Consider the following 27,037-nt stretch of genomic DNA (forward strand, 5'->3'; position numbering starts at 1 on the left):
GCATTTACACATCATTGTATTACTTTCTAGTGATTTTCTTTTTTGAGCTCAGGGTTCCTTTTCTATGTTTAGGCTCCCTCTTTTTGCAGTCTAAAGACTGATGTCCGTGAAGGTTTTCCTTCATCCAGGTGATGTTACCTCGACGTTTAGTCTGGCGCCTGCATTTTTCTTTTTCTCTCCTGGAAACGTTTCGCCGCTCATCCAAGTAGAATCATTCCAGAAGCCAGACACTGGAGACGGAAAGCTTCATCAAAACAATTTCATCAGGAAAGCTATTTATTTATTTATTTGCACTTTGCTTTTTGGTGATCTTTGATTGTTTTTTGTTTTTTCTTGTGAGCTTCCATGACAGGCGAATCCCAATTTAATTCAAGCAAAACTGGAGCTAAACGTTCCAGTAATTGTCGGTAAAATGATTCAGGAAAGTAAAACAGAAAAGTTAAAGAAAAGTCAGAATTCAAAAACAGCTGCATTGTTTTATTACCTTTTTCAGCAAACATCCAACACTCCTATATGATGTATTTTAGCTACAAGAAGCTTTTTTTTTTTTTTTACATTACAGCTCGTGTGTCAACAAAACCATTTAAAAATTAGGATTCATTTTCTTTACATATAGTACAATTCACACGCATGTTAATAAATATTCATACAGTCATGTCAACCTTTGCACGCCATCTAAAAACAACAAATGACCGTAACGTTTTTACCCACAGCTATGCCCGAGTCGTAAACGGCGGTGCCTGCAGGGTTTGATGCATCATAAATACGAAGGTCTTGGGTTTTATTTTTTAGACCAAAATGAGGATTTCTTTTTTTCCCCTGCTGCATAAAAGTGTCAATAAAACAGATTCTTGTGAAGGGGGGAAAAAAAGGCCTCTTCTCCATGAAGTGAAACACTCTTGTTGTGCGCGTGTTGTGTAGTGTGTGGGTCCTCGGGAGAAACATTCATTCTGGTCGAAGCGCTCAGGATGAGCACAGACGCGTAAAAACGGCAAATTTCCATGAACTTTGAGAGTCGACTGTTAAAGTGAAAAATAGATTCTGTGGTTTCCTCAGAAAGTCAAAGGTTTTCCTGGAAAGCAAGGCCGCTTCAGCAGATGGGGGTCCTGCAGGGGAAGGTCACGCGGCTCGGGGGACAGTCCTTCCACGGCAAGAGACGTAAAAAAACCCAACTATGAACGCCAAAATACACAACAAACGTGGTTTTTACAATTCCTCTTACATCAGCAGGACTGAACTGCATTATTCCAGAGTCACACCTGTCACACGTGCTCCTCCTCAGGTGAGAGGCGGGGCTTCTCCGCCAACAGATTACCTTCAACTTGAAGCAGCTTCTCCACCCTGCTGTCGGGGAAATGCAGTTTCACAGACACTAACTGTTGGAGTTCTAAAAAACAGTTGAAGCCTTTTCCCCCTAAAACGGTTTGGTTTTAGGCCCAGTTGAGGTTGAAGCCCTTTGAGAGCATCACGGCCTCCAGGTCCTTGTCCTCCTCCTTCTCCCTCAGCCTCTGCTCCTCCAGGAGGGCCACCAGGGCGTCACGCTGCTCCACCACCTCCAACATCTCGTTCAGGATCTGCTTCTCCTCCGCCAGCTCCTTCTCGCTTTTCAGGTGGTCTGAGGAGGCAAATGGATGTGCGGTTACCGGGAGAGGAGACCCCCGTCTGAGCGTTTTCGTGGCCTTCGCCGTTTACCTTCCACGGCCATGCGCTCCCTCAGCTCCTGCTGCAGCCGACTCTGGCGGTCCTCCAGCTCCAGCTCCCTGGCGCTTTAAGGCAAAGAGACAAAAAAAAAACCCACATTTGGCTCGCCGCTCAGATTCGTCTTCCAGCTTTCAAAGTTTTTCATTTTAGAAATGAGTGGTCGTTCCAAAAGCTGTTAGCCAGTCATGATGTAATTGGACGATCAGTACTTATAATGCAAAGCAACCCTTTATAATAAAACCATCACTTTTTTTCCATGAATAAAACATCCTTCTGTGAAATTGTTCATCATTTAGCAGCAGAGGATCTTCACCGACTTTAGCCTAAAGTCTCCTCATTCCAGGACCAACCTTAAGAAGTAAATGAACACGCTTCATCTCAGACGCTACAGGCTGCTGAAAACCACCGAATGTGAAGAGAAGCTGGAGAAACACCACCTAATTTAACTAAAAATGCCAGAATCCATTGTTGGTCTTTACATCATAAACACCAAATGTCAGCACCGAGGTGGAAGCATAGTGGTATGGGCTCTATTAGTTGCACTACACAGGTTGTTTCTGTTGGCCAGAAGAAGTGCCGGACTCCAGGCCTGCGCGTTTTGCCGACAGGAGGCTCCGGCGGAACGTGGAATACATGCGGGAGTTTGGCGCCTGCGGGCGAGACTGAGCGGCAGAAGGCGGCGTTTGACTCTCACGCTTGTGGACTAGATAGTCTGTCAGGCGGAATGTGGAAAAAACTTCGGCGCTCATAGCTACATTACCGAAAATACAAAAGTTTCAAAAAAACTCGGTTCATTTTTCCGACACTTTCGTCTCCGTTCTTGCAAAATTATGATTTAAAAAAAAAACAAATTAAAAAACTGTTTATACAGTTTACCTCGTAATCAAGGATGTGACGTCATGTGACAAACATGTTTTCTGTGGTTTTTTCTAGTTGTTCCATTTCTATGAAGGTGTTGTTGCGTCTTCATTCATCATCGATCGTCTGGAACTGTAGTCAGCTACACTTTGAGGATGACAAACTGTGGATTTGTTGTTAAATGATCCAAAACAACAGTGATGTTTTGTTTCCTGCTGAAGTTAACCAGGAAGTTGACAGAGTGTGACTCTGTTTAAATGGATTATTTCTTTCTTTGTTATGTTTAGTGATGTCCTGTTCTAAATAAAGGTATAAATGACGGTGATTCAATACATATTTTATTTGTAGGTTTAGTCATTTACTGATGCATAGTTATACTTTATGTTATGCGTGAATGTTTCATATATCCTGGATATATCCTATCCTATCTTTATTTTATTTAACCTTTTGGCATTCAGGGCAGACGGCGAGGTGAGCATCTCATTGCACAGGGACACCCCTTTCCTTGCTGTGAATTCAAAAATGATATCTGAAATAGTGAGAATTTGGGTTTGATCTGTGAATCGGTGATCTGGATTTGTGATTTTGGATCGGACCGCTGCCTAAAGTGACGGTCCACAGGCTTAATAATGTAATGTTGAAATTGGGAGTTGTGTCTCAGACTACATGGCCTTGACTTGTGGTGTGCCCCAGGGATCGATCCTGGGACCCCTTCTGTTCAACCTCTACATGCTGCCACTAGGGCAGTTAATACGCAGTAATAACATATCTTATCACAACTATGCAGATGATACTCAGATCTATGTGTCACTGACAACAGGTGAATATGGGCCGGTGGATTCTCTCAACCACTGCCTCCAACAGATCAGTGCGTGGATGCAGAACAACTTTCTCCAGCTAAACTCAAACAAGACCGAAGTTATTATTTTTGGCCCACAGAAACAAAGAGAAAGTCTCAACAGCTACCTTCATTCTCTGTCTCTTAAACCCTCAAATCAAGTCAGAAATCTAGGGGTAATCATGGACTCTGACCTGAACTTTAACAGCCATATCAAGTCAGTAACATCAGCGGCATTTTACCATCTGAAAAACATTGCCAAAATCAAAAACATAGTGTCAAAGCCAGACCTGGAGATACTTATTCATGCATTTGTCTCCAGTAGGTTAGACTACTGTAACGGCCTGCTCACCGGCCTCTCCAAACGAGCTGTAAAACAGCTTCAGTACATCCAGAATGCTGCTGCTCGAGTCCTGACCAAAACCAGGAAGTATGATCACATTAGTCCTGTGCTCAGGTCTTTGCACTGGCTCCCTGTACCTCAAAGAATAGACTTCAAAGCAGCTCTGCTTGTGTACAAGTCTCTCCATGGCCGAGCACCAAAGTACATCTCTGACATGTTAGTGCCATATGAACCATCTCGTACTCTGAGGACCTCAGGGGCCGGCCTCCTGTTGATTCCCAGAGTCAAAACTAAACAAGGGGAATCAGCGTTTCAATATTCTGCAGCTAAAATCTGGAACAGCCTCCCTGAAGTCGTAAGACAGGCCTCTTCTGTGTTCATGTTCAAATCTAGACTTAAAACATTTCTGTTTAGCCGTGTATATGACTGAAAGGTCCTATCTGCACTTTTCTTTCCTTTCCTTCCTTTATTTTTAAATCAATTTTCAAATTTTTTCTTTTCCTTTATATTAAAGTTTACGTTGATTATTTCTATGATGTATTGTGATTTTAATGCATTTTTCTGTTTTGTGAAGCACCTTGAATTACTTTGTGTACGAATTGTGCTATACAAATAAACTTGCCTTGCCTAATCATCCTCCCACAGCCCAGCAGAACAAAACCCAACGTTAGAAAACTCCTGCAGAGTTTTTCCCGCTCGCTCCTTCTGTGTTGGAGTCGTGCCATCTCTCTGCCACCGTTTCTCCTGACCAAACGTGGACCCTCACTCTGGCAGAGGGTTTACTGGCCCGTTTTCTGCTGCCCTATAACCGATCAGCCAACGTGCCAACGCCGTACGCCAGGACATCATGACGTTCTGAGAGGAACGCCGCGCTCGCCGATGTACTCACAAAATCATCAGCTCTGACTCGTAGCGCACCAGAGCGTTCTTCTCCTGCACCAGCTTGAACCACTCTTGCATCAGCTTGGGATCGTCCTTCTTGCCCATACCTGGGGGGAGGCGTAAAGAGGGGGGGGAGGTGAGACGCTGCTGGTGGTGGAGTGGGGGTTGATGGATGATGACATGGAGGCCACACAGGCGAGGGCGACTGACAGCCAAGCACGGATGTCAGTGCTGGGGAGATGGAGGGGTGGGAGACGCTCTCCACATGCTCAGTCGCACCATAACTCAAGATGACTGTCAGCCTCTAGAGCGCGCGCACACACACACACACACACACACACGATGCTTCCTATTGGTTAGGAGTTTGTGTCACCCCGTTTGGGCTGTAACACCCTTCTGCGGTCCTTGATCTTAAAGACCCACTCCGATCATCTTTTAAGCTTCAGTAGTTGATTAGAATGTCGCCTATGAGTTGTGGGCGGGACCGTTGGCATGGAGCAATCCTGCCCCTCTTTCCCTCCCCGTTGTGGAGCGGAGCAGAGAGCTGGTGGCCCCTCCCAACGTATTTTTTCTACGTCACATGTAGGATGTTTTAGAGAAAAAAACTGAATTTTTTCGTCTGCTCCCGATTCAAGTTTTGAGTCAAGAAATACTCAGAAATGCATAAAAACACCATTTTCATCAGAGTGGGTCAAACGCATCAATCTACATAAAAACAAAAACTTATCTCTGCTGCTTTAAAATCCATGTAATAAATTCATTTATTTATTTGTTCCTTTCATAAAAAAATATTGATTGTCCAATATGTTTCCATGTTTGTTGTACAATATTGAAATGTTTCAATAATCCCACAAAGGTTTTATAACCATAAAAGGAAAAAAGAAGCACACTGCTCCACTTAACACCAATAAAATATTAATACATTTATGGGGTGATTTGTTAGGGAGAACTAGCAGGGATCCCAATTCCTGTGGGAAAAAGGGAATTTTTTCATGCAGCTCCACCAACACCTGGGGGCTCTGCAGCATGCTGGGTGGGTGGAGCCGGCGCGGTGCGTCCCTTAAAGCAGAGAAACCCTTTCTCTTATGCGGGAGTGCAGCCAAGCAGTTCCCGTGGACGTCCAGGACGCAAACCTTGATGCAACGTGACAAACTCTGCTGGGGGATGCATGGGAGTGCAGGGGGGGGCTTGCAAGAAGAAAACCATTGTAAACGGAGGGACTGCAGGGGAATCTGCAGGGGAGCCCCCACCGGCACCTTCAAGTTCAGCTGTTCCCCCCCACCCAGAGCACGGGGGGGGGGGAATAAAGAGCGAAATCACCACCAAGTTAATAAATCAAACGGAAGAAAAGGGCAAATTCATTAGAAAGGTCTGAAAAGAAGGAACCAAACTGACGGGCGTTAGAGACAAACAGGAGATCCAATCGGTTGGTTTATTTTGAAAGAGACGGAAACAGGAAGTCACACCATGCAAAACCCCCCACTACCAGACCCCCAACCTGACAATGTAGTGCCCTGGATTTTAACAGCATCTCGGACGCCGTTCTCACTACATTTTCTCTGTTTTTTCTTTTTAAAGGGCGAATCATCAACGATTCCACAAAGTTGAAATCTAATTAATATGAGCGTTTTGTGACGATTCTTTATGAGTCCGCTGTCTTCTGAAGATAAAAACATTGATGGTATAATAAAAAAATACATTTAAATACATTTTTTTGGTCAAAAATTGTTCAGACGCAATGCATTGTGGTCTATATTAGCCAATCTAATGAGCATCGATGCACACTGCCTTTTGGCAGAGGACAGCGACGTGGATCCTTAGTGGATTTAGAAAAATTCTTCTTTTAAGGAGCGCTGTGGGACAGAATGAGTTCCTTCAAAGGGTCAAATATTTCCTCAAGTCTCATTTTGTCTATTTTTTATTCAGATTACAATAATATGATTAAAACTGGAGGATTTTTCATTTTTTGGAGTTTTCGGGGGGAAATCTACCGAGTCTAATCTTACAAACACAGCAAGAGCCAGGCGTGGGGAGGCGGGGCAACAGGCGTTAGAGGGGGGAGGGGTCGTCCTCATCCCGACATCCGGTCAGTCGACAGCGGTCCGCAGAGAGGGGGGTGGGGGGTTACCTTCAGGGGACCAGCAGGGGCAGATGGAGAGCGGGCGCCGGCGAGGCATCTCCACAAAGGCCTCGACTTCCACGAGACAAGGCAGGTACAGTGTGGGAGGGGCGCAGGTGGGAGCAGCGGGTGGACGGAAAAGCAGAGGGGGGGGCGTCACGGGGGCAAGAAGGAAAACGGTGGAGAGAAAACGAAGGAGAGGAGTCAACAGAAGGAAAAAGGGGAGAAGAGCGGTGCGGGGAGGGACTGAAAAAAAGGAAAACACGCCAAAAGAGGAGCAGAAAAACAACCTTCCTTTGATGATAGTCCGTCAATGAGGAGGGGGCTCTCCTCATGTCCATTTCCACATGAAACAGCCCCCCCACATCCACGATCACTACTAATCACAGTCCATTTAATCCCATTATCGCCTCACACCTTTAATGGCCTCAACAGGAAGACGCTTCCTCTGCTGAGGTCACTTTGAAGCTGAGCTACTTTTGAAATGCAAATACGTCTTTATTTTGCATAAAACATCTTTTTTTTTTAAGAAACAGAAAATCCTAAAGCAGAGATCCCCTAAAGAAGCTGAAAACTTAAAAACCTGAAGAGAGAAGCTGCAGGAAGAAGATGGCAGTTATTGATGCTCCACCTGCCGACAAACGGAACGGACCGGCTCCGAAATCCAAATGTGAGAAAAGGCTCTCAGAGAAATAAAGAAAAACGTTTGATGCCTCAAAAATCGCTCCTAATATTCGCAAAATCCCAACAGGTTTAGTAAACTTACCTGATTGCATTTGACAGGATCTGAGGAGATCGAATACGGGTCTTAAAGACCCACTCCCACTTTTCGTCCATTTTAAAAGCTATTATTTTTATTACAACTGTGGGTTATTTTCAGGACATACTTTCTGCAGAGCAAAGATTTCCCTCCAAGCTGTGGATGGGATTGTTGGCAGAGCAACCCCGCCCCCTCTTCCCCTCCCCGTTGCTGAAAGCTCTCCGTTTACACCCCCCCCCCCCCCCCCCTAATAGCTTACAGCGCCAGTTTTGGGCCAGAGGCTAGCTCGAAACATCGAGTCATAAATGGATCTAATCATCCACAAGTGGACGCATCAGAATGGGGCGGAGCAGGGAGCTTGTGGCCCCGCCCAGCGTGTCACAAATATTTTTGACTTCTATATCCTTCATCATTAGAAAAAGGTCTCCATCAGAGTGGGTCTTTAATAAACGTACCTGGTTGTGTTTGAGGAGCTCGAATGAACTCCAGGAACTTTGTAGACGGGAGTTAAAGAGCAGCAGTTCTGCACCGTTCCTGCACCACCCTCCCCGACGGCTGCGGCGTTCGCAGACATGTCAAGGTGGTCAAACAACCTCCAGACGTACGAGCGGCAACAACCAGCAGAGCAAACCCAAAGACCAGAACCGAATCTTCACCATCGCAGCAAAGTGAAACCTTTCTCCAGTCACGAAGCAGGAAAAGACAAACACCACCCAGACGCCGTCAGCGGGAGGTTTGGGGCTTAAACTCCGCCTCCAGATGCACTCTGGGAGTTATGCAAACTGAGCGGGTATGAGGAGGTCACTGAGGGGGGTCAGAGCAAAGGTCAGCACTCGGGGAAGGAGTTAGTCCAGCATTTGTTGGAGGGCTCAACGTCTTCAAATGTGCGAAACGTCTCCAGACCAAAGAAAAAACGGATTCGACAAAGTTTCTCGCTTTGAATCGAGAGCGAGACACGTGTTGTCTGATGGTGGTAAGCGTGTCTGCAGGATTGTGCGTCGGGACAAACACGGCGAAGGGAAAAACCAGACGGAGACCGGTCTGTCCATGCTGGAGATACGTCATTTTCAGAACAGAAGACGTCCGTCCTCTCTGTGAATAAGAATCTTAAAGACTGTTTTTTCTTCTTCAGTCTAAATCTCAACCTAAATCTGATGACGTGGCGAGACGATGAGAAGCACAGCGATAGGCAGACGTGTGTTTTTGCTGCCGCTGTGGAGAAGAGGCTAAAACAAACTAGCTTGAACGGCCATGTGTGGTGTCTCGCAGAGTTTTTTGTTTGTGTGTTTTATGGTGTGAATTAAGGAGGGACAGGAAGCCGTCACTCATTAATTCACTCATTCAGCATTCATGGGTTTGTGGAGATCAAAGCTTTTCTTAAGGAGGACGGCGTGAAGCAGAGTCTGTTTCTGTTTGATGTCAACTATAAATCCAGTGAGGATGGATGGCGGTGGGGGGTGGAGGGGAATGGAGGGGGGGGGGGGGGGGGTTCACAAAGTACAGGTGAGGTGAAGAGCCAGCTGATAACAATTAGTGTTATGGGTACAAAGTAGTAAAAACAGGGGGTGGGGCGGGTGGGGTTAGCCATTGAGTTAGTTTTGAAGCAACAGATTTGAAATACATACCGCCCAGATGCAAGTCCAGGATTTCACTGTAATTAGAATCTCCCCAATAGTCTACAACGACAGGGATATTAGAGATGACAGTTATTCGGACGCAGCCCCAGACCGGGCAACAAAGACGCACAAACAACAGAGACAACAGCAGACAACAGCGGCACATGCGTGATTCTGCACACACACACAACGTCTGTCCGTGTTCGCCGCATGCATCGCGCGGTCTGCTGCACGCGAGCCCCCAGAGAGCGCTGCGTCAAGCCCGAGACACGCCCGCCCTGACAGGCGGACACGGGTGAAAGGTGGGGGCAAACCTGTAAACTGTAAACCTGCAAACCTTTCTTTTTTAAATTGGACGAAATAATCCTTTGTGGTCATTTTACTGCAGCTGCTAATAAGCCGTGTCTGCTGACCTTTGCAATAAGGTGTCGCTCTATACGCTAGCATAGCGTCTCTAGCCCATAAATCTTATTGAGTGCAACAGTCAGGATGCACACACTAATCACATGAAGGACAGTCCCCAGGATTTTGGGGACGTTAGAAATCTGTGCGACACGCCTGCATCTCAGCCGTGTTGTTTAAGTGTTCTCTATGACCTGTCGCCCGCGGCATGGCTGTACAACACAAATGTGCACGAGCATTTTCTCTCTACAGGTGCACGACCTGCAGGTCACCGTACAGGCTTGACCATTTTTCACCCGCGGACCGTCTTATGGGCAGAGATTGAAGATTTAAAGGTCGGTTCGGACGGACGAAACAAAGTCCGCCCGTCTATAAACCGGCTCTGGTTGTAATCTGCGTCTCCACAACGAAAACATTCGGTCGGATCTCCACCACAGTCCAGACGCTTCACGTTCTGCAAAGAACTGTCTGACGAAGAGTCAATTCTACTTTTGGATCATGTGGGAGTTGAACCGGCAAACACATCCAGAGGAGACACACACGGATCTATGGCGGGACACACAGTGTGCTGATGACATGCATCCTGGAGCTGGTGATGGCGGACAGATGGTGCACAGACAGAGAACGGCTGCTGCGCGTCACCACGAATGAATGACGGGAAGGGCGACAAGAGACAAGAGCGCCGCTCCGATACCTGATCTTCTTTTGTGCTGTTTGGGTAACGTATAAGTACCTTTATACACTCCTTTAAGAGAGAGGAGGAGCACAGCCGTTAAAACAACATCCCAAGGTTTTTGACTGTCTGTGCATGCATCAAAAGAGGAAGTACATCAGCGTACAATCTACAAAATAAAAGCAAACTTTCCTTCCACATCTGATTCACTGAATTTTTGTGTCTGGTTTTTGCTCCTCACATGTTTTTTTCTTCACCTTAGATGTTCTGTTATGGTCAGAAATTAGACTTTTACTTGGAAAATAAACAAATAAGGCAACGACAATCCTTCAGAACCAGAAAACAAAACATTTTAGACTATTTCAGTGTAATTTAGTTCAGTCCTGCCGTCTTACGTAACTGTAATTAACCTTTGGGGGTCCAGAAAGGGCTGCCATGATCACAATCGCAGCAGCATCTCTACATTATACTTTAAGAACTTTCAGGGATCCATAAAAATACCACAAGTCTTATTGAAAAAGAAGTTGCTCTTGTTTCCGTCTAACCTGAAGGAGGAGTTCTCACCTGCTTCTCCTCTCAGGGCTTTCTCCACAGCCACGCCCCTCTCCTCCAGCTGCCGCTGCTTCTCCTCCACCTGCTCCAACTGTCTCTGGATGATCTGAGGCCATCAACCCCATCAAAGGGAAATGTTCACACATCAAACAGGAATCAGGAGCAATGCCGGCAATTTTACCACAACTATCAAAACAAAAGCAGCATTTTTGGATTGCTGCAGAAACTCAGAAATGTACGGAGCCCTCCAGGTGCCAGTGGTTAAAAAAACTTTACAAATCGGATAAACCGTGTGCATCCGATTTTTTTTTCCAGCCACTGGCACCTGGAGGGCTCCGTAGAAATGCAGCATGGAGTTCAGAAAATCCACTCTGCCCTGTTTTTTATTTACTTTCAGTGAAAAGACTGGAATTTTTCAAATTAAAAGCATGAGCTAAAAGAGTCAGGTTAAGAGGTTTGGAAACTCGCCGTGACCATAAAAGAGGCGAGGTGACTGGAAGCGGAACGGCGTGATGTACCTGCGCCCTGTGGAGCCTCTTCAGCTCCTCCTGCTTGGCCTGGCGGCGTGCAGCTTTCTGGACTCGGCGCGTGAGTTTGGCGTTCAGCTCCTCCTCGGTGTAGGTTTTCTGTTAGGACAGCAAAGGCAGGAATCAGAATCAGCGGGGCTTCATGGATGAACCTCCGGTGATGGGACTCCATCAACGTTGGCCCCCCAGAGAAGGTCTACAGGAGCTGAGGGGAGATCTGAGGAACATTCAAACACTAAACTATCATTGGACTCCGAGCTGAAAAACTGAATCCAGTCAGTCTGCAAACAGGAATTTCTTTATATTTTCAATTTCAACATAAAAGCCTTTCTATTTGGTGCAAAAAATGTAATAACTACACTGCAAAACTGAATCTTAAGAAAGTAAAAAGTAAGAAAAAAATGTCTTGCCAAAAATACTATTGAGAAATTGAAGCTAAAATACAAATTTCTTAGTTTAGGAAAACATATTTTAAGGACTGGAATTAATTTTGTTAATTACGTTTCTAAGAAGAATTTCTAAGAATTTACAAGGGAAAAAATGAGTTTTAAGGATTTTTTACACTAAAAACAGCCAACATTTAAATGGGCCAGTAAAATATTCAATCATTGTTTTTCAAAGCATTTGTTTGAGCGGGAAGTTCAAAGGTTTTAGTGCATTTTAGCCGGGATTAGAAAAAAAAATCACCTTGAAGGAATACCAAGTGAAGGATTTATAGAATCCATGAACATTTTTCTAAATTAGAATTAGTTTAATTTGGATGAAACTCTGAAATTTACATCTTTTTAAGGTGTCTATGAATACATTGAGACCATTGACTGTAAATGAGACCTGGACCGAGTCAGTGCTATGCCGCCAATTGAGTCGCCATGTTTTTGCGATACAGACGCCGCCATGTTTGAGCCAGACGTTGTCGGTAATCAGCGACTGATCCAGGACAGTCTGAGTTTCCATGGCAACCACTCTGGCCAATCAGGAGTTTTGGAAGGCCACACCCTTTTCCACTTGAAAGTAGGCAATCCAAATTCTGTCAGACATTTTGAGCGTTGGCTCCACCCACTTTTATTGAGGCCTCTGATTGGTCAGTTTGAAATACAGAAAAAAGAGAAGAGGATTATCTAGAACAGTGTTTTTCAACCTTTTTTGAGCCACGGCACACTTTAACCTTGACAAAAATCCCGCGGCACACCAGCATCCAAAAAAAAAAAAAAAAAGCAGAAATTCATGGTCTGTATTGATCGACAGCCCCCCCCCCGCCCGCCCGCAATCTCACGTGCATTTTTGTGATAATTGTGGCCGGAAAAGCAGGAGGTTACGGCTGTTTTTTCTAAGAGATGAAATGAAAGTTAAATTAAGAAACTGTTTGTTTGTTGTGCTTTCAAGACGTTTCACAATTCTGCAACTCGTGCGCTGGGACACTGGCCCTTTAAGCCAATGCATCACGGGAGATGTAGTGTGAAAACTGCCGAAAAATTGCAGCAGAAAATGAGCTTCATTGTTTTGTTCACGTGTTCCACGGTCTGACACCGGACTCTGTGGAAAGCTACACCGCTAAAGACGAGCTTTAGCTGGTACTTTTGTTAGAACTGAGCGACTTTATCAGCAGAATTAAGAACAAGGAAGTGAAGACTTTAAGCACTTCTGATTGGTCAGACTGATGACATGTGATTAAGCCTTCAAGAATGATTGGCGGAGACAGTTAAAGGGGCGGGACTTTTCCGCAAACTGTCATATCTGCAGGTAAATCGCGGTACAGTCATTCTTATCAAAATGTCTTAAATAGAATTAAATAAACACAAAGAAAAAGTAATTTTAAGATATTTTATATTCCTAACTACTCAGTGTTTTATCAGGGCCTGTTTGGATGAACACAGAGCTGATTTCCTGGAGATGAAAAATGTTCTTAGACCAGTTAATGAGGGCAATTTCCCACGGCACACATGACCATCTCCCACGGCACACTAGTGTGCCGCGGCACACTGGTTGAAAAACACTGATCTAGAAGATGTTAATACATTTAACAGATCCAGAAGGGTTATTCTGACCAAGTCTATGGGATTTTGGCTTCTTGGAGCCACTTCCTGTTTGGAACGCCAGGGGGGAGGAGCCACTCGGTTCCCATATTCAGTCAATGATTGTGATGTACAGTAGATCTTAAGTGTACTCCTTTTTTTTTCTGACCGGCGTGTAGAGCGAAGAAAAAGCAGAAAAGAGGAGCAGCTGTTCAGACGCGGCGCCGGAGGGCGTCAGTCAGAGACTCCGCCCACAGTGTCAACCAGACCAGGAAAGTAAGCGCTTTGCAGAAAAGTCAGGTTTGAGCAGAAAGAACGTCCAGGAAGGTCTGAGCGAACGCTGCGGTTGGTCCGTCATGCATTCGTAGGTCGGGGGGGGGGGGGTTAGTTACTGTGATGAGGTGGCAGGACGACAGACAGGTGGACAGGGTTATTATGGGATGTGTGTGATACTACCTTGGTGGCATATGATCTCTTGAACGCCAGTGCATGAGGGACATAAACAGACTTTGGGAGGAGAAAACAAACATCACACAGATGATTTGGGTTAATGACGGAGTTCAAAACATTTCTCTACAGTCAGTAGCTTCTGATCCCAACACGACTCTACCCACGATGCATTCAAAGCCACAGACACGACAGACTACAGGAGGGGAACTGATGAAACGGGGTCTGGGAGGCGGACGCCACCGCCCATATGAAGGCGGAGTTCGGATTCAAAGCGAATCACAAGAATGTCGGATTTTTTTTAAATTATTTAACAACTCAAAATATGAACAAGGTGTAGACATGTTGTGCATAACTTCCTTGGCTCCATCCTTTCTTCATCAACAGCCTCTCTCTCTCTTTCTCTTGGGGAAGACGTGTTTGGGGGGGTGGAATACGTTTTTATTCACCTTTCATGCCGTGTTTCTTATAGTTAGTCAAAGTGATCTTCTAGTTTTAAGTCTGTTGCAGCAGATCTGCGTCCCATTTGACACAGGGTGTATTTTATTTTGAAAGGAACTTGTGCTGCAGTCAAAAGTAGAGGAAATTTAAAGTGTTGTGTAGAAAAACTTGTGACTTTATCATTGTGTTTTTAAAATAGTACTTCTAGTTTTCAGAACCTTGCATAGAAAAACATTGCTGGGCTTTTAAGTCCTGATCTTCGGACTGAACCCAAAACTTTTAGGAATTTCCAAAACCGGATCCAGAACCATACGAGACGTCCCCTTTGCAGCTGCAGCTCCTGGTGTTATAAAAGTCAGGGGAAGAGCTTCTATTGTGCTTTACTTTGTTTTTACTTTGCTTGTTGCTGATACATGTATGATGATGCTTGTAAGGTTGTGTTTTTCCTAATGTGAAGCATGTTTCTCTGGAAACAAACATTTATTTACTTATTTGGATTTATTTATCACTATAATTCACCTACTGTAAATATATTTATAAGCTACATTTGATCAGTAGAAAGCTTAATGGCCACAAAAACATGAAAAAAAAAACAATTTTTCTAAACAGTGAGGTGGATTTTGGTCTTTAAGAAACTGGACCAAAAACTGGAGGAACTACAGATCCCACAAAGCCAGACCATCACAATAAATTACCCATAGTCCATCTGGCTCCTGCTTTTGTATTGCTTTTCTTTTTCTTTTATTGTTGTCTTTTATTCTTGTGATTCTTGACACATTAAGGCCACCATAAACGCTCCTTCTATTCTATTCTATTCAAATGCAGACCTCTGGACTAAACCACCACAAACACAAACAGGATCCCAGCAGAAGCCAGAAGAGTCACTTTGAATTTCACTTTATTCATTTCTGCATTTTCTTTATTTTATTTCTTTATTACAGCTTTTTACGAGCTGAAAAGTAATAAATGTGTAATAGTAGTTTAGGTTAGATTGAAACCTCTTAATGTGAAATCCAGAGTCACTCTTGTGTAATACCTCCTTGTCTTTCTCCTTTTCTCCTAGCACCTCCGTCTCCCTTTCCCTTTGCCCTTCTTTTGCCCTTTTCTTTTCCTTTAACACTTTTCTTCTCTCCTTTTCCAGTTTTTCCTCCTTTACCGCGTCCTTCTGCATGCCTGACACTAGGTCAAAGATATCCGTGTGCAGCTAGACGGGGAAAAAAGATGCTGATGAGTGTGATCCGGACGGCTGGGATTTCACCCCCCCTCTGTCCAAGCACCCCCTGCAGAAGAAGGAGTGTGGCGGGACGTTGCCCTAAGTATCAATAAGTAAATCTACCTCTAGATAAACCTGAGAAAATCAACCGAGAGACTCCTAGAAAACGGCAAAAGCTCAGAATTCGAGCTTTTCAGATTAAAAGCCTCAAAAACCTGGACAGCCACAAACACGTTTAAAGCAACAAAAACGGAAAAGTCTGGCGTGTTACTGACATCTGCTTTGGATTTCTGGGAGGACCTCTCCAGCACGTCGTCACAGGACAGGTCCGAGTCCTCTGAGACGCTCAGGTTCCTGCCAGCCTTCAGGTCTGTTGAACAGAATCAAGAGAACTGCTTTATTTTGGTGAGCTTCCTTAAATTTGAACTTGGTCATCAAACTCTGACCTGAAGACCTGCTGAGTGGCGACACTCGCTTCTTCCCCGAGTCCTGAGTGGTGGAGCTGGAGGAGGGCGTGCTGGGACACGACTTGTTGTCCTTCTTCTTCTTGTCCTTCTTGTAGCCGGAGAAGACGGCCTTCCACAGGGACTTGTGTTTGGGGGGCGTTTCGTCCGTCCCGGAGAGCCGGCTGCTGTCGTTCTTGGCTTTCTTCTCCTTCTTGTTCTTGCGCGGCGAGAACAGAGAGCTTCGCTTCTTGCTTTTGCTCGCCGAGGAGCTTTCCGATGACGTCACCGAGCTGTCCAGACTCTTGTTGCTGCTGAAGAAACGCTCGGGTGCGGTCTCAGCTTTCTGCGGCCCCGGATTCTTCTGAGACTTTTTCGATTTCCCGGTTGAATCCGGAGTGGCGCCCCAGGCGACTTTGGGTGACGCCCCCTTTTCCGTCTCCGCCTCTTTCATCTTGTCCAGCTGCTTGTCCATGGCTTCCTTTAACGCCTGGCTCTTGACGGACTTCTCCCTGGCTTTGATTCTCTCCTCGGCGATCTCCTTGGCCTCTGCGGAGAACTGAGTGGCCCTCTGGGGCCTGGAAACGGGGTTGGCCGGGACGCTGGGTTTCCCGTTTTCCATGGCTAACGCCAAATGCAGCGGGGGCTTGCTGGGCCTGCTGGAGGCGGGGGCCTGATGCAGCGTTTGCTCGTCGAAGGCTTCCTCCTCGTCGTCGGCAAACGGGATTTCCTCAACGGTCTCCACAAAGGATTTCCTGGTTAGTTCCTGCCGCGGCTTCTTCTTCTCTCTCATCACCACCACCGGAGGGGCCTCTGCCTGAGGGGAGGGGGCTTTCCTGGGGGCCGGCGTAGGCGTCGGGACGGGGCTCCTGGGAGGGGCCTCCTTGGCGCTTTCCGGAGGACGCTTTTTGGTCCCGTTGCTCCAGGAAACCTGGTTCCTCTGCTGCCGGAGCACGGCGGGCGACTGGTTGGCGGGCACAGGCGGCGGCGGGCTGGAGGGCGGGGTGAGCATGATGGAGTCTGACGTGTCGTAGCGGTTAGCCTTTTGGGCGGTGCTTCCGTTCACGCCGGAGCGGACTTCCTTCCTGGTTTCAGCGGGCGCGATGGGAGTGATGACCTGACCCTCCAGGGTGATGTTCAGCCGGCGGATGACGGTTCGCCCGCCGGAAGCCGGCTTCTGTCCCGCACATACGTGTGACGGCTGCGGCTTTGAGGGGGCGGGGTCCTGAGGCGGAGTGTTCTCGGCGCTGCTGTCAAAGATCTTGCTGCTGCGGTCCAGAGGGGTCAGGCCGAGGCTCTTCCGGATCTCGGCGCTCTTCATCCAGAACTCCTCGATGATATCCGCCCTTTTGGACGGCGTCTCCTCTGAAGAGGAGTCGGACGACCGGAAAGACTCCGACTTGTCCGCCGCGGTCGCCGGCGTGGAGGCGAGCGCCGGGACGGGCTGGGTTCTGACGGGGGACCCGGCGCTGAGCGGGGACGACGGCTCGTGGCAGGACAGCGGCTGAGCGCAGATCGGGGAGAGGGGGTTACCCGTGAGGGGGCAAATGGAGCGGTGGGGGTAGACCGGAGATATGGACGCCCTGGACTCGGGCAGAGAGGTGGGCTGGGAACAGATGGCTGAGGTACCGGGCCTTCTAGCTGCCGGTCTGACATCAGTGGGCTTCACTGCAGAGGCAACAGGTGGCATGGCGGCCGAGGCGGGAGGTGAGGAAGAGGAGTCGGGGACGTTGACAGGAGAAGCAGCAACATCCAGTGGAGGAGGGGGGGCCGGCGCAGGTGGGGGGCTGACAGACTCGGTTGTCTTCTCCGTCGAGGAGTCCTCAGGTACGAAGGGGTCTGAGAAGAAGCGCTTGATTGGACTCACCTGGAGGGAAACCGTTCAGATTTCAACCCAAATACACGACAGACCTTCATCCTGATGAGGATGGGCTGCTCTGACCTGGGCTTCAGGCTCTGGAGATGCTCTGAGAGGAGGCGGAACCGCGTCCTCCTCCTCCTCCTCCTCCTCCTGCATGGGACCGATGCTTGACGAGTCTGAACACACACACAAAAAAAAGACCTGTTTTATGTTCTGTTATGTGGAGGCATTTCTGTGGCATAATTTAAAAAAATAAAATAAAAGTCAACACCAGAAAAGCTTTTTCATTTTCACAATAAAGCAGCGTTTGTTGACTCAAAATGAAAATCTTTCTGTCAATGGTATTTGACATTTCATTTTCAAAAATTCTTTAGTAAATGTGTAGCATCATTAATTTAGAAATGTCTAATTTGACAATTAAAATGAATTATCAGAAATGCTTTTTCATTTTCACAATGTAATTGCATCAAATGACCCAAAATTAAAAATCAATCCTCCAAAATTCTTTAGCATTTTATACTTATTCTGTGACATAATTAAAGCGAAAATGCAAAGAGGGGATCGCCCCTCCTCCCTCCTGGAAATGCTGACTGGAATTAAATTATGCAACACTTTTCGCACAGAGGATGTGAAAATGAAAATGCAGTCCCATCTTTGCATCTTTAATTAGATTTTTGAGTCATTTGATGCAGCTTCATTTAGAAAATGAAAAAGTATTTCTGTTCATCCATTTTATATTGTCAAATTAGACATTTCTAATTGAATTTATCACATTTACTAGAGAAGAAAATTAAATGTCAAATACTATTTTCTGTATTAATTTAATTAAGTGACAGAATGAGCAGTGATGAAGAAGAGAAAGCGGTTTTGTGGATTGATTTTTCATTTTAATTTTGAGTCATTTGATGCAGCTTTATTGTGAAAATGAAAAAGCATTTCTGGTATTGACTTTTATTTTGAATTATGCTACAGAAATGCTTCCATACTGTTAAACGAATGCTGGAGTTTAGAGTAAATGTGTGAGACGTACCGATACTGGGGGGCCCTCCAACACTTCCTGCCTCTCCGCAGACTTCAGGAGGAACCTGGAGCTCGGTCCGATGCAAACGCGCCTCGGCTTCAGCATCGGAGGGGATTTCCTCTGGAAATAAACACCAATCAGGTGACGCCTTACTGGGTTTGAAATCATGAACTGAAATAGGAGAACGAAGACTTTGCTTTTTGCTTTTTCATCACAACAAATAACAAACAACAAAGCTTTTACCAACAGACACTGGTGCTTTTTCATCTGTAATGTGCCTGTCAGATAAATTAATACTAAATATTACATTAAAAAAATCTACAATGTGAGGAAGCCAAGAACATTTTCTTCTAGGGTAAACAACAGCTATCAAAATAAAAGAAATATTAAAAACAATTGATTTTGTTATTATTAAGATAATTTAAAAAATGTTTCGTTAAAGCAGCAGCCCAATTTGATCCCATGGTTTTCCAGGGTTCCGTCTGTAAACTACAGATTGGTGTCGGTTCTGATCCGAGGACGTACCCTGATCCAGCTCCGTGCACGGCTCCATGTCTGGACTCTCGGCTTCGGCCCCCAGCTCCTCATCCTCGCAGGGTTCTGAAACCAGAGGAGGAAGGTCGTTTTTCAGGCAGCAGCTTTCCGTTTCCCGCCAACAGTGAGAGCTGCGGTGAAGTTTACTCAAACTCAGGCTTAAAGACGGAAAAAGGAGCTGAAATTAAAGGTTGAAAAAGAGCGGGAAAGACTCAAAATCCGCTTTCCTACGGGCAGCGCGAGGAGGAAAACGCGGTAAAAGGAAAACCGCTTTCTGGAGCTGCACACGTGGAAAAAACACGCAGCTCTCCATTTGCATACAATCAAATTAACAATAAAGTTTTGTTCTACATATGACTGAATTCTAAAAGCTAACAAGCAAACTTTTGAATTAATAATATTTTTCCACTAAAAAGAGGAATCTCCCCGACTTTGGAGGGACCTCCCTCCGTCTCTGGGCCAGATTTTAAAACTCAAGTTAAGACGTTAACTGTGCTTTTACTGACTTTCCATTGTGATCCCTTTTGTTTGTTTGTTTACTTCTATGCCTGAGTGGGTTTTATTGGGTTTAGATGTTCCATTCTGTGTTCTTTCTCTGATTTAATAACATTGTGAAGCACTTTGTGAGTCGTTCTCTGAGAAAAGTGCCATAGAAATAAAGATTTACTGACTTACTTTGCAAAACCTTTCAAAATAAAATCTGTTTTAATCTTCTCCTCTAGGCCTGCACAATAAATCGCAAATTTATCGTTATTGCAAATCAAGCTGTGCAATACGCGTATCGCAAAAATATGCAAAACTTGCGATAAATGGTTCCCTTAAATGTGCTAAAAGAATCGTATGGCAGCGTGAAGTATTTAACAAATTAAATAAATCCATTTGTTCTTTTGATCAATGGGATGTTTGGTGTTAAATGTTGGTCTCCAGTGTAGACGAGGGTCTTTTGGAGAATCAGTTTGAAACTGTTGCAATGAGAATTATGTTTACAGTTGTTTTGCCATTTGTTCATATAATTAATTCATATAATTAATTAATATATCACAAATTGGATTGTTATCACAATATTAATCCCTATTCTCTTCCGGTAAATGCCAGTGGGCGCTGGCGGATCGCTGCGGCGCTCAGATGCACGGATAAAAATCCATCAGAACTCCACCCAACCTTTAATTCCACAGCTCAAAGTTTGCGAACGAAGACGCCGAGCGAAGGATCCTGGAATCATTCGTTCAGGACGGCTGAAGCGCCCGCTCAGCTTTGCGCTCAGCTGTTAGTTGTGGAAACACGTTAAGGTCACACATGTTCGCACCAGGCTGTGAAAGAAGCTCCGTCCAACCGCTGAGTGTGTGCGTTAGAAGAAACGAGGTGGAAAAACAAGTTTGGCTGCAGAGGCGGAACCCCGCGGTCCCGCGAGGGGCGTGCATGCGTGTGAGTCGGCTGCTCTGCGTCTGCGTGTGCGTCTGCGTCTGCATGCTCCGGAGGAAGAGCGGCCAAAGGACAGACGGGAAAAACAGTCAGGATCCCTTCAGATCTGAGCTACCTCCAGACAGGGACTCCAACCAGACCCTCACGGCCTGGTGCCGGGCGGAGGCGTGGGCGCGGGCTACCAAAACCAGAGGGTTCAGAACAACAGGGGGACAGACGGACGTCAGGGGGAACAAAACGTGGAGCCGTTAGACACAAAATCAAAGAGAGGTTAAACGGTAAAAACACCCCAGAGGAATCCATCACGGGAAATCCAAATCAGACAAGAGAGATCAACAAAGATCAGTTAGTGCCGGAAGGATGAGTCCTGACGGCAAACACAACGCCATTCTTCCCTTCTGGAGGGGGGGGGGCTGCTCCTTTGGGCGCGTTACCTGTGGGGGAGGGGTGCACGAGGTCAGAGGCCGAGGCCGGCCGGCCTTCCTCGTCCCCCGAAGAGTCCGGCCGGGACCTCAGCGAACGCGGAACGCCGCTGGGATCCACGGGATGCAGGATTTGTTGGATGTGCAGATTCCTGGCTAAATGCGGGTTTTGTGCAACAATTTATGAGGGGGGAACAAGAAAAGAAAAGGATAAAAACAAAAGACAGAAATAATGGAGAGGTGAAAATGAAAGAGAAGAGGAAGAAAAAACACATGAGTCATCAAAGACGACGGAGCATCAAGCTGCATGCAATCACACTGCAAAAGAGTCAAAGCATCAAGTTAGCTTAAAAAAAAAGCAGCATCTCTCCTGTCATTCCATATCAAATCATAGCTGCAGCACCTGAGGGGAAAACACAATTGGGAAGACTCGCAAAATAAAAGAAACACACAACCCTGTTAAAAAAAAAACACACACACACCACACAAAAAGAGAGCCAAAAGCTCTTCAGCTGCTACCTTTGAAGGTACCAACATCCTCCTCATCTTTGAGGAACTTCTCCAGCCAAAGGCCGGACTGCAGCTCCTGATTCCAGGGGCAGTAATCCCCCTCTGACAGCAGGGGGCGCCAGAGTCCCCGGAACAGTGACAGACCAGGTGAAATGGGTGTGCGAGGGGCACGAGGCGGGTATGAAGACGAGGAGGAAGAGAGGAGATAAGGAGGACAACGTTGGACACGGAGACACATGGGAGCAGAGGGAGGATCTGGACTCATAATACACAAAAACATACAAACACAACGTGACGGACAAAAATACAACACAAGAACAAATTACCATCGCTGGTTTCTTCATCCTCTTCCTCATCCTCTTCTTCTTCCTCCACATCCTCCTCCTCCTCCTCATCCACGTCACCATCTCTGCTGATTGCGTCCACCAGAGCCTCGCCCTCTGACTCCTCCCCCCTCAGTTTGGCGTACAGTTCCACAGCCTCCTTCCAGGGAACGCCGCCGAGATCCGACGGGTCGGGAGGCTGCTCCTCCGCCTCCTCCTCCTGCTCATCCTCCTCCTCCATGTCCGACTCTGAGCTGCTGTGATAAACAGGAGTTTAGGACTCTTTGTTTTCAGGCGTTGGGGCGGGACGCCGTCGGGACTCCCACCTGGAACCCAGGTCGGCGTCCGTGGCCTTGTCCAGCACGCTGCTCAGGTTGTGCTCAGCCAGCGTCTCCTCCGGCACCTCCTCCAGCTCCTCCTCCCGCTGCAGAGACAGTCGGTAGTTCTCCAGCTCGATGCGCTCCGGCGTTCCTCGCAGCTTTTTGGCCAAACTGGGCTCCTGGAGGCCGTTGACCTCCGGCGCTGACGACGACACGCAAGGTGAGCGGGCCGGGGGAGAGAACAGAGCACAGACTGAGAATCGGCGAGGGGATTTCAAACCCGACGACACAAAAAACCGCAGAATGTCAAGTCCAAGCGAAGGAAAAAGGGACGAGGACACAGCAGTCAAAATCTGCAGATGGATTTATTGCATTCGAACATTTTCAAACAAACAACAGGAAAAGGAAAACTCTAATAGAAGCATCAGACTACATGTTCCGGTTGCCTTCCCTTCATCCCATCCTGAGCAGCAAACCTTAAAACTGTCCTTTATTTAAACATTCACCCAAAACAGAAAAAGGTTGAATGAATGTTTCCTCAAATCCAGTCGGGATTCAGTCTCTGTCAAAGGATCAGGAGGATCCTAAAACGGTCTTTCTGTGATTCCGGAGCTCAACCCGATTCAAATTCTGAACAGAGATAATCAGATAAAGCTGAGCGTGCCGTTGGACCACAGGCACTACCTGCCCCGCCCTCGCTGCGTCCATCTGACCCTCACCCCCCCATCTGCCCCTAACACCCGGGTCAGAGCGGCACGTGACAAATCCATGAAAAACGTCCGTTTTATCTCCATAGCAACCATTTCACGTTTGTGTCACGTGGGCGAGACGAACAGATCGATGTCGTTGTTAGAAGAATCGGCAAAAGAAATCCTTTGCGTTTCCATGGCAACGGAGGTTCTTTGTTGACTCCTTGTTCATGTTTTACATTTTTACAATGTTTAAATTTGCAGCTGGTACTAGAATTTTTTTTTTTTTATTTCAAGATAGCGGCCTCTTTCTGAGGTCAGAGGTCACCAAAACTTTGGCTTAGGGATTTGATTGTGTTGCTTTCTCAGTCCTTGAGCATCGTTGATCGTTGGAAAAGTTATTGTGTTGCTCCCCTGTTGATCGCATTTGTTTAAGCAGAATCTCATGAAAAAATAAATACACGAATAGTTGGCTTACACTGAACAAAATTGTATCACGTACGACATGAAATTATTAAGAATGTCGGCGTGGCTAACAAGAAACCTCCGTTGCCAAGGAAATCCCCAAAATTTACTTTTTGGGATTCTTGTAAAAACTACATCGACCCGTTTGTAACCCCCAGTCGACCGAATAAGTAAATGGTCGCTATGGCGATCAAACTAACAGAAAAGTGTTTCTCTTTTTTTTTTTGTCATGAATTTGGCTCTGATCAGGGTGGCGGGGGCAGACGTTGGAGCGGATCAAAAGGGGAGCAGCGAGGGCGGGGGGGCCACACAACGCAGCTTACAGCTTTAAGTTATATTTAAGACTTATATGTAACTATTTATAAACCTTATGATTAAATCCTAAAAAGGAGTAAATCTTCTCCTTTATGTGTTTTTCAGAAGCCTAAAACTTTAAATTTCACTCTATAATTTTTTTTCTTACCTAAAACTCATCAGAAACTGTGCAGCATTGGAAGCAGCAGCAGGGATGCTCTCAGTTTTAAGGCGCTCTGGCCGGAGGGGAAAAGGTCAAGCTCACAGAAGAACAGGAACTCCATCACAGGACGTTAGCGGCTGGCAGAGACCATCGTACAGGGAGAGGGGACCCACGCCGCACGGAAAACACGCCGCACGGAACAGGAAAGGAAAGGGGACCTTACGGTCACGGCGGAGGCAGGTTTGCTTGGAACTGGGCAGGAGGAGCGGCACAACCAGAAAACGGGAGCTCTGCGAGCGAAAAGTTCATCTCCAGAAAGGAAAGCGGGCCCTTCAAGCATCAAGCAAACCTCTAAAGTCTGTTCAGAGTCCGAATCGACGCGGTTCATGCTAGAGGAGGCAGAGCAGGAGGCAGATGCTGCAGCAGCAGAGGAGGCAGAGGCAGAAGGCACACAGCAGGGGGGAGGCTAAGGGGCCGAGCGCCACCTGCTGGTAAGTCCAGGAGAGCGCGCCGAGGAGCGGCGGGATCTCCACCGCCATGGCCAAGCGGCAGGGCGCCGGCGCATCTAAAGAGGAAAATGGGGTACCTGAGGCTTGGAGCTCAGCCGAGGGAGCCGCCGCCGTGGTCGCCCTTCCGGGGGCATCTGTGGCCATCGTGGCGCTTTGGGGAGTCTGGTGGTCCTGAAACTGCAGGTGAGAGCAGAAATCATGAAACAGACCCCTCAAGAACCGTCGGGGAGGCGTCCAGAGAACAAAAAGGAGGAACCTTGGCCGGGGCTGGAGCTGGGGAGGGAGCAGGCCGCTTCCTCTGAGCGTATCCGGACAGGCGGTAGCAGTAGTGAGGCTTGCAGTAGAACTTCCCTGCAGAAGCACAGAAACCAAGAACGTTCACGGCGTGCTGAGGCCACGCCGCCATCTGTGCAGTGTGACTGAACGCGCTGCTGCGTCCGTTCTGGGGGAGGAACTCCCTCCTGACCGTCACTTGGAGAGAAAGACGCAGTGTTTGTCTGAACAATCTGTGGCCTGTCTGTGAGCTCATGAGGACCGACCCCAGAGGGTCCGATCCTGGATCAGGAGACCACAGGGGTCGCCCCCGCGACCCGGAGGTCCTCGCAGCTGCTCGTGCACACAAGAACCTCCTAAAAACTAAACTGTTCTTAAACATATAATAACATTTTTCAAATCAATTCTTCTTTCCTTTATGTAAACGATGGATTTTGTGGATCCTGTGGAAACAGCAGGATCTACTAACATCAAAAGATTCACGTTTTCATAAAAAGGTTTTCAATTTGAAGGAATAAAACATTGATTTGTCATTAAAAAAAGGAAAAAATAATTTTATGTTTTGTCAAAATATACAGAAAAAATGTCTGAAGGACAAACAATTCTTGATTTATTGATTTATCTCGATCAATCATTAATAGGCACTGGATTTTGTAACTTAAAAAGAATCTATTGGATCAGAACTGGATTACAGAAACTATGTGTTCTTATCTGCAATTCACCTGCGTTTTTGTCTTATTTTTATTCATTTTTTGTTGTATTTTGCTGGTTTTTCATTTGTTTAATAATTTTTTGTCTAATTTTAGTCACTGTACAGAAGTTTGGAAACTGTTTGTTTGGGAAATGTGCTCCATAAATAAAGTGGATTGGATGTAAAACTCTAAAATGTATTAATTAAGTAGGAGTGGGATTACATAAACGCGTTTCTTCCGGCTCCTTTTCAAGCAATAAATCAAGCTCCACTCGTCTTTAGTTAATAATCACTATATTTAATAGCAAATGTTTTATTTCTGTTTTTCTTTATCTATGCATTTCATCATTTCTGCAATGAGTTTGATGAATCTTTATTGCTTTGACTAAAATGCTTGAAATCAATCAATTTTATTTTATTTATAGTTATTTTTCTGCTCAAACTAATTTTTTTTTGCAGAAAACAGCCAAATAGAAGGAAATAAAGCTGTTCTCAAACTTTTAAAAACACTTGAACTACAGGTTTTAAAATCCTAGATTCCATCAAATACATCCAATAACATCTATTGGAGGACTGGAGGTCTTTATTTTGGTTTTAAAAAAAGAAAATATTTATGAAATTGTGATGTTTTATCCTTATTTAAATTATGAAACCACAAATTATGCAAATAAACGCTCAATCTAAAAGCAAAAATAAAGCCTTTTGTGAGGCAAAAACAAATGTTAATGAGGCACATGAATGAATGAATCTTAAATATCTTCCTCGTACTTTAAGCGCGGATGGATTTGGCAGACGTTATGGTCAATATCCCAGCATAGAAAAGAAAAAAACTTTTTTATCAATATTACAATAAATATAGCAAAAAAAGATCTGAAAGTTCCTTCTCTACCCTTTCTATCTTTGCTTTTATTTTGAAATTGTTTGCATTTTCCTTATCACTTATTAACGAACATCTGATACTTTACTCCTGGTCTGTCATAAGCTCCACCCTCTTTGAAATAATGGATTACAATCCATAAAATGGAAAATAAAATGTATAAATAATCTTCTCTGTCAAAAGTAAGATGCGGTCAGTTCTAATGCCGCCACTAGAGGGCGCCAGAGAACTCAATGATGGCTGTTCTCACTCGTTTCCTCCTTTGAGATGTTTCTGCTGTTATTCAGAGGCACAGGGGTGAGTTTTTTCGAAGGTTCGTCCTACCGTCCTCCACGTCGAAGGCGTAGGAGGACAGGCGCAGCGTGGTGCCGCAGTAGTCGCACTGGAAGCAGCTGCGGTGGAAGAACTTCCCCTCTGCGCTCAGCCTCTCCATCACGTACACCCGCTTCCGACAGAAGAAGCAGACGTCGCTGCCTCCGATGTTCGCCGGGAACTCTTTCCGGAGCGAGCCCTAAAAGAGGGAGGAGGCCTTAAAAGAGGGACGTCTCTGATGTTTTTCAGTGGAAGAGTTTAAATAGCAGGATCGTAATGAGGAATTCATTTTACAGGTGGTGAAACCTGAACCCAGAGGGCATCACATGTGATTTGGTGCTGCCACGTCTACTCTACCAAGTGCTCACCGAATCCTGCCTCTCGGGTTCATGTGTGGGCCGGAAATGGTCCTGAGACTGAAGCTGGCAGGTTACCTGCTCAGCCAGAGAGCTGACTCCCCCCGTGTACATCCTGACATACTGCTATCAACGGCATTTAGGGAGGAAAGCGTACAAAGACGTTAG

General features: G+C 46.1%; 1 protein-coding gene across 23 annotated transcripts in view; it reads right to left on the minus strand.

Annotated features, from left to right (window-relative positions):
- Nucleotides 1-456: 456 nt before the first annotated feature.
- The window catches only part of mical3a (microtubule associated monooxygenase, calponin and LIM domain containing 3a), an 83,953-nt gene continuing 57,372 nt past the window's right edge, over nucleotides 457-27,037 (minus strand). For 6 of the 23 annotated variants that reach the window (XM_078949074.1, XM_078949073.1, XM_078949072.1 and 3 more), the window contains 22 exons: nucleotides 26,526-26,712; nucleotides 24,617-24,711; nucleotides 24,438-24,537; nucleotides 22,247-22,442; nucleotides 21,924-22,177; nucleotides 21,607-21,699; nucleotides 21,100-21,243; nucleotides 20,781-20,843; nucleotides 19,235-19,309; nucleotides 18,719-18,880; nucleotides 17,770-17,864; nucleotides 15,831-17,694; nucleotides 15,660-15,754; nucleotides 15,208-15,375; nucleotides 13,740-13,790; nucleotides 11,263-11,370; nucleotides 10,757-10,850; nucleotides 10,214-10,264; nucleotides 9,127-9,177; nucleotides 4,630-4,729; nucleotides 1,693-1,766; nucleotides 457-1,615 (listed from right to left, as the gene is read on the minus strand). In XM_078949074.1, the coding sequence (XP_078805200.1) occupies nucleotides 1,431-1,615; nucleotides 1,693-1,766; nucleotides 4,630-4,729; nucleotides 9,127-9,177; nucleotides 10,214-10,264; nucleotides 10,757-10,850; nucleotides 11,263-11,370; nucleotides 13,740-13,790; nucleotides 15,208-15,375; nucleotides 15,660-15,754; nucleotides 15,831-17,694; nucleotides 17,770-17,864; nucleotides 18,719-18,880; nucleotides 19,235-19,309; nucleotides 20,781-20,843; nucleotides 21,100-21,243; nucleotides 21,607-21,699; nucleotides 21,924-22,177; nucleotides 22,247-22,442; nucleotides 24,438-24,537; nucleotides 24,617-24,711; nucleotides 26,526-26,712 (4,305 nt within the window). In that variant the 3' untranslated portion in view covers nucleotides 457-1,430. Of the gene's footprint in view, nucleotides 1,616-1,692; nucleotides 1,767-4,629; nucleotides 4,730-9,126; nucleotides 9,178-10,213; nucleotides 10,265-10,756; nucleotides 10,851-11,262; nucleotides 11,371-13,739; nucleotides 13,791-15,207; nucleotides 15,376-15,659; nucleotides 15,755-15,830; nucleotides 17,695-17,769; nucleotides 17,865-18,718; nucleotides 18,881-19,234; nucleotides 19,310-20,780; nucleotides 20,844-21,099; nucleotides 21,244-21,606; nucleotides 21,700-21,923; nucleotides 22,178-22,246; nucleotides 22,443-24,437; nucleotides 24,538-24,616; nucleotides 24,712-26,525; nucleotides 26,713-26,881; nucleotides 26,996-27,037 lie in introns of all 23 variants that reach the window. The other 17 variants (XM_078949081.1, XM_078949080.1, XM_078949082.1 and 14 more) reach the window with 12 other exon arrangements.

The sequence above is a fragment of the Oryzias latipes genome, chromosome 6, assembly GCF_053564925.1.
Source record: "Oryzias latipes strain Hd-rR chromosome 6, Olatipes_Hd-rR_3.1".
NCBI classification, from domain to species: Eukaryota; Metazoa; Chordata; class Actinopteri; order Beloniformes; family Adrianichthyidae; genus Oryzias; species Oryzias latipes.